General features: G+C 42.7%; 1 protein-coding gene across 2 annotated transcripts in view; it reads right to left on the reverse strand.

Moving 5' to 3' along the window:
• TMEM117 (transmembrane protein 117) overlaps window positions 1-12,422 on the reverse strand; it is a 415,577-nt gene that overhangs the window by 341,929 nt on the left and 61,226 nt on the right. For both annotated transcript variants that reach the window (XM_084749248.1, XM_084749249.1), the window contains exon 3: window positions 818-950. In XM_084749248.1, coding sequence (XP_084605374.1) covers window positions 818-950 — 133 coding nt within the window. The remainder of the gene's footprint in view (window positions 1-817; window positions 951-12,422) is intronic.

The following is a 12,422-nucleotide window of genomic DNA, read 5'->3' on the forward strand; positions in this document are numbered from 1 at the left end:
TCCCTAGGAATTATCTCAGCATCCAATACGTGAGTGGCATATTGTTAGTCAGCTTCTGAGGATTATAAGCCAAACAAGTCTCCTATGTACGGCCTTTAAAACTTAACCGAAAGCAAGCCGGTTAAACCAGTCTCTGGTGTTCTTCCTCTAAAACTCAACGAAAAGCAAAGCCAGAGGACACGGTGCTGAAAGACTGACCTCTGTGCTTTGCTGTGCAGAAGTAAGCAAACCTGATAGAAAATCTGTGGTGCGGTTATCAGCAAATCTCTCTGCTGTTGTGCTGTGCTTGTGGTTTAGGAGGACCTAGGGTCTCTTCTGTCAAAACCATCAAAATGTCTTGTTTGTTTGTCTTATGAGACCATACCAGCCATGGATCATGAGTTCAAAACCAGCCTGGACTACACATCTAGACCGTGTCGCGGGGGTGGGGGTGGGGATGGGGGGTGGGGGTGGGGGCAGGGAGCCAGACATTGTGGAGCACTGAACTCTCTCACTACAATAAAATTGGTATGTGCCTTCAAACTACACCAAAAAATAAAAAAATAAAAAATAAATAAATAAAATAAAAAACCAAAAAAAAAAAAAAACAAGGCTTTAAAAAGTAAGGATCAAACCTAGATGTTGTAAAATGCCTTGTTCTACCTAAAAAAGAAGAAATGTCCTAACTATCTTAAGTAAGACAAACAAGTCATCCCTACTCAGGGCGCAGTATCTGCTGAGTAACACGTTTATAACAACTAAAAGCACGGGGCGAATTCCTCCGAGGACTTCACATCCACCCCTCGGCACAGAACCAGAGGGGCAGGCACTAACTCACCCCATGTTCCCGTCCATCAGGAGAACCGTGTTGTAGATGTGAGAGAAGAGGAAGAGGAAGAGGATTGTGCTGAAGAACATTGTCATCCACGACCCATGGTCTTCACGGAACATTTTTAACCGGAGCAGTTGACCTGAAATATGAGTGTTATAAGTCAGCGTACACTGGCAACTGAAAGTCATACATCTTTGCTTTAGTTTAACCGCAGGAATACCATTGGAATAAGCCAGTATATAATGCATTTGCTTTTTTTTTTCTGCAGAGTGGTATTAATGTGACAACTATTACCCCAGGATCATCTACTACCCTGGCATGGGGACGGCCCGGAACGCTACCCTTGCTGTGTTTTATTTCATAAACGTGCTTCGGTTCACAGTGAAACTGCTTAAGTCTGATGGTAAAAAGACACTGAGTGAACTCTCCGTGGCTTCCCTTTTGCTTCCAGACACCCCACTCTTCATACCACGGCCAGCTCCATAGGACAATACAATTTCTTAAGGGACATAATAAGAAAAAACAAAGATACTGCCAGAGTGCTCTGTGTCTCGTGGGAAAATATGGCTTCCATTCTGATCCTCAGAATTCAGTTCACCAATACAGATGACATAAAGAGAAACACAGTTAACGTTTCAAAAGGGATATGTATCAGGATAAACGCTGAAGTAAAAATTATTAATATCAGAAGTGGTTCACATAATGTTTAAATTTGTGGATCCAAGTATTCTGAGAGAGGAGTAAGGTTTTTTTTTCTATAAATAAAAGGCAAGAGTAATAAAATAGTGACACAAGGAGACCAGTGAAGAGAAAAAAATTTGGGCAGAGGAGGGGGTGTTGCTGCAGAGACGGATGCACCAACCAAGGACCATGCATGGTGTGGACCTAGACCCTCTGCTCAGATGTAGCAGATAGGCAGCACAGTCTCTTTGGGTCCCACAGTATGGGGAGTAGGCACTAATTCTACTACTACTTCTGGTGCCCAGACATTGATCACGCCCCCCTGGCAGGGTGGCCTTGCCAGGCCACAGAGGAAGAGGATGCAGGCAGCCCAGATGAGACTTGATAGGCTGAGGTCAGATGTCAGGGGAGGAGGGCTCCCCTTTCTGAGGACTAGGGGAGGGAGGGAGAGGGTATGAGGGAGGGAGGGTGGGATCAGGAGGGGATTTCCATTGGTATATAAAGTGAACAAGCTAAAAATTAAAAATTAAGAAAACAGTGACACTAGGTCACTGAGACCTCTCTAAAGACAAATGTTCTCTCGTGTAGTTATTTCCACTCTTCATGAAGCTTATGTATTTGGTGAGCGGGGACATGTTACAGACAGAAGAGCCACAGCAATGGAGTAAAGAGGCTGGAGAAAGCTCAGAGGATCACACACGCTCTTATGGCCAACCTAGCACAGTCGATGCCCTCTCACCAGGCTCCTCAGAACCACCTGTAACTCCAGCTCCAGGGAATCTAATACCTTTTTCTGGCCTCTGTGATCCCCTGTACTCATGTGCACACACACACACACACACACACACACACACACACACACACACACACACACATACACGTGCATACACACACTCATGCACGCACATGTACATGGTTAAAACAAAATTTAAAATATTTAAATTAAGTACACCTGAGATTTTACGATAAAATGTCTCAACAAAAGACTTCCCCTTTTTCACTACATGAAGGTTATGAAATAAATGTTTCCACCTGAAATAATCTTAGAAGGGACAAACAAATAGCTCATATAGAGAAAAAGGCCCGTTAAGACCTACTTTAGGCTAGAGAGACAGCACAGAGTTTCAGAGCCTTTTCTGCTGTCCCAGAGAACCCAAGTTCGGTTTCCAGGACTGATTATCAGTGGTTCACAACCACCAACTCCATGTACCTTTTTTTTTTTTTTTTTTTTTTTGGCTTCCACAGTTACCTTTAGTGACAATTTTGGTTTTGTTTTTGTTTTGTTTTATTTTTTGGTTTTTCAAGACAGAGTTTCTCTGTGTAGCCTTGGCTGTCCTGGACTTGCTTTGTAGACCAGGCTGGCCTCGAACTTACAGTGATCCACCGGCCTCTGCCTCCTGAGTGCTGGGATTAAAGGCATGCGCCACCACGCCTGGCTCTTTAGTGACAATTTTGGAATTTTGGTTTCTTTACAAATGCAGAAATATTATAAGGATATGTTTTTATTTTAATCCCAGACATGGGGATATGAGGCTGATTCACAGCAGCTGACTGTGGTTTGCCCCGTGCTCTAGCAGAGGAGTGGTTTTACCAACAACTGCAGATAGTTTCCCCAACTGTGTGACGTTTGGAATTCTGGGATCTTTTCATGGGGTAGATAAATGCTACAGCCCCGAAGGGTGGGGTTGTTTGGTTGTTGGTCATTGGTGATGGTTGTTGGTGTTGAGGTTTGTTAAGTAGTCATGTGCAAAGAAGAAACAACAAGAAATTAGAAATCCTAACAGCGAAGATCAAACTCGCCCCAAGGAACTTGATGCCTCTAATCAGCAGGAAGTGGTCTCACACTGTCGTCGGCCATCTTCCAACCCCTGACTTTATTCAGGGATCTCTTTCCTTTCCTTTCTATTGTTTTTTTTCTCTCTTATCTAGTGTTAAGGGGTTGGATGGGCGGAAGAAACAGGGTGGAGAAGGAAGGAGGAGAGAAGAGCCCATAAAGAAGCAAAGACCAGGGACAGGTACCTACATACATATACGGATAAAGAAAAAGAAAATGTCTTTAGATGTCAAGATTTAACTATAAACTTTCCCTTTGCATTTACTTCAGTTAAAATAGCATACTAGATGTCACTTGGAAACTAAGAAATGTTATCCTACCCCAAACTTTAGCTGAAGACGGGGAAAGGCAGATTGGGTTATACCACCAGCCTTCTTGGCTTATAGAGGAGAAGCAGAGGGCAAACATGAAGGCCAGGAGAGAGCTAAAGCTCAGCAGGTAAAGGCCTTGATTGCAAATGCAGGACTTGAGTTTCATCTAAAGATCCATATTCTAAAAAACTGGGTATGGTGTTGTGTACTGGGTATGGAGATGGGCAAAGCCCTGCAGCTCCCTGGCCAGCCAGCCTCTGCTAGTTAGCAAGACCTGGGTCCCAGTAAAAACTTGTCTCAAGTAAAGTGGCATTTGATGTCACCAGATGAGGCCCATAGGCTATGCACCTCCAGTAGGCCAGACTCTGGCCTCCACATGCACACAGGAACACACACACACACACACACAGAGAGAGAGAGAGAGAGAGAGAGAGAGAGAGAGAGAGAGAGAGAGGGAGGGAGAGAGAGAGAGAGAGAGAGAGAGAGAGAGAGAGAGAGAGAGAGGGAGAGGGAGTTTTCAAAAGGAAAACATAACTGGATAGCTAATAAAATACTGTACAAAGCTCTAGAAAAATAAATATTACTATTACCACCACTGGCAAGAGTTCAGACCTTGAAGATCAACTGACCAAGTAATTATGGAAAGCCGGGAACATTGAAACCTCTCTATGAGACCCTGACAGGAACATTACAATAAGCAGATATTAAATAGAAAGTGTTTGAGGCTAAAAATATACATAAATATCTTAAAGCAAAGGATAAAAAAAATGTTATTCATTAAAGAAATATATCTAATACATTCCTTTTTATAGGCCAGACAAGGTCCTAGTTGTCAGAGATGCAGCCATAAGTAAACAAGCGAATGCTGAGGGTCAAACAGGAGTGGGAATTTGTGAAGACCTGTCTTTATTGTATTCATGGACCACCTCTGACGGTTCCTGGTGAAGCATGTCTTTTCAGGTACAAATTAAGTCATTGATAATGAACCCTTAGGACTTGAAACTAGAAGGACTCTGTTAAGACTTTAAATGTGAATTTCTTTTTCAATGTCTATTTATGTTAAAAATTCACTAACTGACTGACTTTAAGGATCAAATGATAATGCTGGTGATTTAGAAGTGCTCTGCATTTAAAACATGATGAATTAACCATGTGTTGCCTGAAAGACTACAAAATCAGCAAAAAAAAAAAAAAAAAAAAAAGGGAAAGGTGGCGGACACATTACACTGTCAACGTCAAGTTCACTGTTCAGCAGTATTTCCAGGCATTGGACTCATCAGAGTGAGATGGCAGGGTTAGAACTCACTGGGCTCAACTGTGGAGTCAAGTCACATAGAACTTTCCCTGAAGCACCTCTAAGGCTAACTCAGTCAGCAACCACCAAATGCCAGGAACGTGTATGCGAGGGCTGAGGTCAACCGACCGGTTCCGCAAATGACTTTTCCATACAGCATAATCAAATCCAGAACCTCAGAGATATCGCTGCCTGGGCAGCCTGGATGGCATTGGCAGAACAGCAAAGACAAATGGAAGGAGTTAGTCAAGGGGCGTTCTACAAAGCTGAGCAACAGAAAAAACGATCTGGAAATGACCAGTGTCGTATCAATATCCCCCTACGTTCTTGAGTCAGTGCTTTGAACAGAATTCCTTGCCATGTGAGGCTTCCAGTGAGTGAGAAACTAACTTCCCTGTAGTCATACACATTTCAGAGGATACTGTTACCATGCTAGAGTCTTCTGACCAGCTAGATGGCAGCTGAAAGGAAGCTTAAGTAGCCCAAACGAAATCTTTGTTTCTTTACCTTTTTTTTTTTTAATATTCACAGTTGAAGAAATACACAGCAAAATATTCCTACTGAGTAGAATATTGTAGGGCAAAGTACAGATGGAAAAATCACAACCTACACTGTTTTCACTGAACTGCACAACTACAGGAGACCTAAGACCCAAACTTTACATGATCCGTTGCCTGCTCTGTGTGTCCTTCGCCGTCTCGGGTGTGATAACATGATTTGATATTCCAGAAAACTCATATTGAAATCTTATTCCCACTTCCATGCTTCTGAGAGGTGCTGTTGCCTTTAGGAAATGATTAAGTTGGGAAGGGAGATTAATTCCTGGGGGCCCGGTCAACTCTCTCAAGACTGGAGTAGTAACCATGAGACAGGGTGTAAGGCAGTGAAAATGCTGCATGGTTGGTCTGTTCCGTGCATGTCCGATTGCTCTTGGCGTTTCAAAGTAGCATGAGCTCCTCAAAGCTTCTTGAGTCACAAAGCAAAACGATCTCTATTCTTTATAAACCTCCTCGTCTTAGGTACCCTTTTAACAGCAACAGAAAATGCACTAAGACACCACAGTGCCCAGCACATACTATCTCTTGAAAAGATAGATGCTGGCCTAGCTGAGAGGAGGCAGAACACAGATGATACTTTCCTGCGCGGGACTCTGTATTTGTCGCTCTGCCTCCTCCTGCACTGCTCCCCTGGGCCCCTGAGGAGCTTCAGCTGTTCTCACCTCCCTCCGCTCAAATCTTCTCACCTATCAGCTACTTGCCCAGATCTGTTGATTCCTACTTAACCTGAACCCTTCCAATTTCCCCAACACCCTTATTGCCTGTGTACCCTATACGTGATTTACGTTTTCTCTGTAAAACCCCAACTGCAGTTCAGAGCTATATAGTCTGCTCTCATTGCTTTTGTTAAAGTGCTGTGGGGAGGCTAATGACCCGGTTGGCAACCAGTCATGGCCTCAGCCATGATCTCCGATTCCAGCTGCCATAGCCTGGCACAGTCATACAGTAACGGTTGCCTTGCCCTTGACAACCCCCCCCCCCACTAGCAACGTCAACACCTACTTCAGTGGACACCCCAAAGCTCTTAGGAAGCTTCCGCACTCTCAGGATATGATCTTTATCCCAGGCTCTCAACACAATGCCCACTCAGTCTCATCCACTCTACTTTCCAGGCATTCATTTTTCCTTTTCCTGTTTCTCAAAGGATGAAAAACTATTCTCAGCAAGGACCCCACCTGATGCGTTTTTAAAAGTTCATCTCTTAGGAACTTGCCACGGCTATCTTTTCCTCTCTGTACACTCAATCTCTCCCATTTTCCTCATCTTTCTTCCTCTGCCTCAAAAGTCTCTTTAACCCTAAGAACAATGCTTGCTTGTTTTCATGCCCTTAAACTACACTCATTCTCCTTGTCTTTTTATCCAGATTTCATAGAGGATTAAAAAAAAAAATGCCACCACACCCAATCCCTGTGATCTAAGCTGCCATGCAAACACAATACTGAAATTGTTCCGGCAAATGCTCATAACGCCTACCACTGCCAACTCCAGGAAAAAAAAAAACACCCCGTACTTTAATTTACTACACATCTTGGCTGCATACAGCAATGTCCTTTTTGATGTTGCACTTTCTTGGCTTCCAGAACAGAAAGCACATTTTGTCCTTTTCCTATGTTTGTGACTATTTCGGTGACTATTTTATTTAGGAATCCTACTTCTACGTGCCCAATAAATGATGGTGGTGTGCTCATATAGTCAGTCACCAGGCTTGTCTTCAGAACAGTTCATGATCCTACCCAGTCTCTTGAGTCCAACAACCGTGTCCCAGAAGAGATTTTTCCACCACAACTTCTGCCTATATTCCTCCTGGATGAACCACTGGAAAATCAATCTCACCACATGAGAACAAACTCCAGACCGCAATCCTTGTCCCAACCAACAAGCAGCCCGAATCTCCAGCCTGGCTCTTGTCATCCTTAAAGCAACCCACTTCTGACCTGACTCTTTAATCATTTTCAAATTAATACCCAGAAGAATTCATTCTTTGCCTGGCTCAACAATCCAATTATTTTGTTCTTCTCCACATTCAGTTTTTCACTGGTTCTCGATGAAACTATTCCAATAACCTTCCAGCTGGCCTTTCTTTCCTTTTTCTTTTTCTGTTTCAATTGATGACATTTTATGTTTTTATTTGTTTTTTTAAAAAAAATTGTTCGCTTTACATCCCAATCGTAGACACCCCTTCCCTCGTTTCCTTCCGGTCCCACTCTCCTTCCCTCCTCCTCCCATCCCCCTCTCCTATTCCTCCAAGTGGGGGAGCCCTTCTCCCCTACCAACTGACCCCAGCCTATCAAGTCTCATCAGGACTGGCTGCATCCTCTTCCTCTGTGGCATGGTAAGGCACCCCACTAGGAGGAAGCAATCAAAGTGCAGGCAACAGAGTCTATGACAGGGATAGCCCCTGCTCCCTCGCCTTACTAGAGGACCCATATGGAGACTGAGCTGCCTGGTAGCTACATCTGAGGGGGGAGCCTAGGCCCTCTCCATGCATGTTCCTTGTTTGGTGCATCAGCCTCCTCCACTGGCCCCCCCTGGGCCCAGATCTGTTGGCTCAGTTTGTCTTCTTGTGGAGCTCCTGTCCCCTCTTGGTCTTTCCATCTCCCTAACTCATCCATAGGACTCGCTGTGCTCTGTCCAGAGTTTGGCTGTGAGACTCCAGCTGGCCTTTATTATTTCAGCCTTTCCTATCTCAAATACACCTTCCACATATCAGTAGGCCTAGCTGAAATACAAATGTAGCCACGTTGCCCTTCATTTAACATCTTTCAGGGATCATTTCTTGCCCTGCAGTGTGAAAGTCTAACTAAGCTCTTCCTCTTGGTCTACAAGGCATGCCTTGGTCGACCAGCAAGCTTCTTGGTCACCACTCCCTACCTCCGTCTCTGCTTCCCCTTGCAACAAGTAGGTCTTGGTTTGTTGTTGTTGTTGTTGTTGTTGTTGTTGTTGTTGTTATTGTTGTTGTTGTGTGTGTGTGTTTGTGTTGGACATTGTGCTTGGGTATTTTTCCTTCTCCGTGGATCACCAACTCCTATTCTTCCTGTAAGCCGTTAAACTTAGGCCAGTGGTGTTGTCTGGGTCATCTCCCTTGGTTAGTATTTTGCACGCTGTAGTAATCCACCACAGGCATTTCTAGATTGGGCTTGCTAAAGAGATGGTGACTCCCTGTCAGTGCAAGCGAGAAAGAATAGTTGTTTGCCAGATGTACCATAAGGAATTGGATTTTGTGATGATCCGGGTCTAGTTTGATTTTGGAGACCAGATGATTTGTTTGATCGGTGAGAGATTACCTCAACATCTGTCAGCTTTGGAGACTGCTGTACTTTGAACATAATTACCCTTGCTCATTAAAGATTTATTCCTCCTCATGTTTCCTCTGTCACTGTAGACCCCTCAAAGACATTAAATGAGCTTGAAGTAACACAGTGATGATATTTTTTAAAGACATAGTTAATATTTAATATTTTAATATTAAAACATGACTAAATATAAGCCTTATTTCTTATCACTAGATAAGAAATATGAGAGATAGAATTAAATTGGATCACCAGAGTTGAGCATTAATTGAAACGCACTTTTAATCACACTAAAATGAGTATATGAAATATTTATCACAAATCTGTATGAATTTACAGATTCTAACAAAATAATTTTTCCTTAAAAGTTAACTAATTGAAAATGACACAACAAAAGTAACTAAAATAAGAGAACGAAGGCCCAATGGGAGAGGGTCTTTTTTATGCACAAGACCCTGGCTCAACCATCAACACCAAAAAATCAAAGAGAATTATCTAGCAACATATTAGAGTATCATAGGGGGAAAAGTTTCCTCCTTAGACAAATATGACTTTATGTTATAAGATTCCCAGTGAGTGCTGCTCCATCAGGATTCAGAACAAGTCTTGATGTTTCTGTGCATAAAGAAAATTTAAAAACATCACCCAGATGGTTAGCACCCCTCATTAGGAGTAGGGACTTACTCATAAAACACTGTCATTCGCTTCATTTGATAGAAAATCAAACACGGAGAATTGAAATATAATTCCACATAGACCAAAAATATTTTTACAATGTGAAATAAAGTGAGATTATAAAAAGAAGAAGAAAAATCACAAAACAGTTAGAAACCCATAAGAAGTGAAAGTGCCCTCAGGTGTGCTACTTAATGCTGATATCGGGTCTAAATGTAAAAAGAAAAGTGTGGCAAAGTAAGAATGTCCCAAATAAACACAAATTATTCTCAGCAAAAGACAGTAATAACTTTTATATGTTATTAAAAGTCCAGATATTGCGTTTTACCTTTATAACTTGACAACTTCCATTAATCCTTTGCACTGATCATTCAGCTTAAATAACTTCAATTGCTCACTGTTGTCCCACAGGAAATGGTTGCTCCAAAAGCTAACAATGCAGCTAACAGGCTGGCATTACTTTTCCTTCATTAAAGACCATGCAGCTGTAGCTATCCTTTGTAAGAGGGGGAAACCCACAGTGCTTTCCAGCAGCCTCCTACGTAACTGTTCTTACATATAATGTCATACTCTGTCATCTTGATGAAATCAATTTTGTCTCTACTTCATACACATATTCTGTTTAGAATCATAGGGAATAGCACTTTCAGGTTTTTTTTCCTTAAAGGTTTTATGAAATATCAGAGGGGCTGAAATTGGCAATGGGAATAGAAATTTTAGGCTGCAATTCTTAAAAATTAATTCCATTACAATCATTGGATTCTTAAACTTTCATTTTACTAACAGCAATTTTGAAAATCAATGATATATTTTTAAAATAGGGGTTTTTTTTGTTTAGTATCAGACAACAATTCAACTAAAAGACAGGTTTCAGGCATGTCCAATCTATTCCCACTGCGACCAAGGGGAAGGAAGGCTCCAGGAACGTCCAGTCATTCATACTGCAAGCCAATGTTGTCCTCTACAAAGTCTACACTTGAGAACTGCACAGTCAAGTCACCAACTGTGAACCATGATTCCACACTACAATGCTACACTGGGGTGCGTGAGACCTGTGGGCAACATGATTTCCACAGTTTCAAGCAACCCTGACCATCCACCAGGCCCCTGTCATCGACAGTATGGAAAGAAAGGGAGGGCTGTCCTCTCTGAACCATAATTGCTGGGGAGGAACAATTCAGTCAGAGGCCAGGGTTCTGCCACGCCGCCCACACTGTCAATACTCCTGCTGCAGGGCCTCTGTGCTCAGGGCTGTCAGACTCGACTTTGATCTTGAACCTAGTTCCATTCACGGCTGTCCTCTAACTGTTTCAGGCAGATGTTTTGCTATTTGTAAATTAGCTGTTCTCTCTGAATGTTCTACTTATAGAGTTACCAAGCAGAGACATTAAAGACGTTGTAAGGGAAATTTAAGTGTAGAAGTATCAACAACCGTATAGAGCTGGCGATATATAGCTGCTTGTTCTGCAGCCTGCAACAATACTGCAGAGTCATGGATTTAAACTGAGATGCAAGTGTGCTCCCACATTGACCACACAAAAATTTTAAGGCAACATCAAGGATGCTTAAAGTCTTTTAAGGTGGTTAAGAAAAAAGAAATCAGTTGTCTGCTTTTCAAACTCCGAGTAAAGACATTTTGATTTGAGTAATTATCTAAGCCCTGGTTAAAGTAGAATGAAAAATTGGGATGCAGCATCATGCTGCAATCAAAACCAAAAAAGAAAAAAAAAAGGTGTTTTCACTTTGAGTGAAATTAAAAGTATCCAGTCCCAAAAAAGCAAGTCAATCAGCCCTACCATATGAAGTCAGTACAAAGTCAGAATCCATAGGAGTATTTCTTTATGATTTCCTTCCTCTATTTTCCACTCAGTCCAACAGGACGAACTGGCCTTACTTTCTTTCTCTCCCACCAACACTCACAGTAGCTCGTAGGTCAGTGCATACGGCACGCCAGGGGTCCTTTACCTACAAAATGACTGGAGTTGAGGAGAGAGCAGCGTTACTTGACTATCCAGCTCAGGACGGATCTACTTTTTGATAGTGACTGTTTTACAGATAGTGCTCTACTTGCAGAGCTGAGCCAGGTGGGCCTAATGCCAGCCCAGAAGAGAAAACACCTCACTCAGTGCCACTGCAACCTCTGCCTCCTGTAAACACTTCCACTGCGAGAGGAGGGGAGGGAGGTTAAAAAGCAAGCAAACAGAAGTGTACTCAACACCTGAGGTGTTTTAAATGTAAAAACACAAGAGGAACGGGAAATGAAGACAGTGTGTCTCTTCCAAAGGTTACTAGTCCCGCAGTAACTGCTTCTGATGAGATGAATTGGATGAAAGCAAAAGCTGCAAAGTCCAGGACAGCATAAACAAACAAGAGAATTAAACAGACAGGTGGACATAGGACACGAATATGGAGCTCAATAAAGAATTAAGGAATACTGCGCGGAGACTGGGATACTAGAAATGAAGTGATCAACACGGCAAATAAAAAGCCTTGGAGGGCACTGGGGTACCCTCTGTTCAGTGGTGGAGCACTTGCCTAGCAAGCACAAAATCTGGGGGTTTGTTCCGCGGATCAGGGAAGTACAGCAAAAAGCCTCATCAACAGAATGCACCAAGGGAGGACCTACTAGGCGGGCATGAAGACAAGGTAGAGGCATCGGCAATTAGCGGTGGCATTGAGGATAAATTCGCAAGAAAGTACAAGTGGGGCAGAGAAGATCTACGGGGCACGATGGAAAGAGCAAATCTGTGAATCACGGGAATTTAAAGGAGGTGAATTCCAAGCTACGAGCATTGAAAACCCTTCCAATAAAACAATAGCAGAAAGTTTCCCAGATCTAGAGAAAGAAATGCCGAAGGCTCAGCCAATGTGTCCCTGATGACGGGAGCTGGTGAGTGCAAAATGAAAATGTACATATACACGGTGGGATTATATTCAGCTGTAGGCAAAAATTAAATTTTAGGCCAATG

Source organism: Acomys minous (assembly GCF_964271855.1).
Source record: "Acomys minous genome assembly, chromosome: 12".
NCBI classification, from domain to species: Eukaryota; Metazoa; Chordata; class Mammalia; order Rodentia; family Muridae; genus Acomys; species Acomys minous.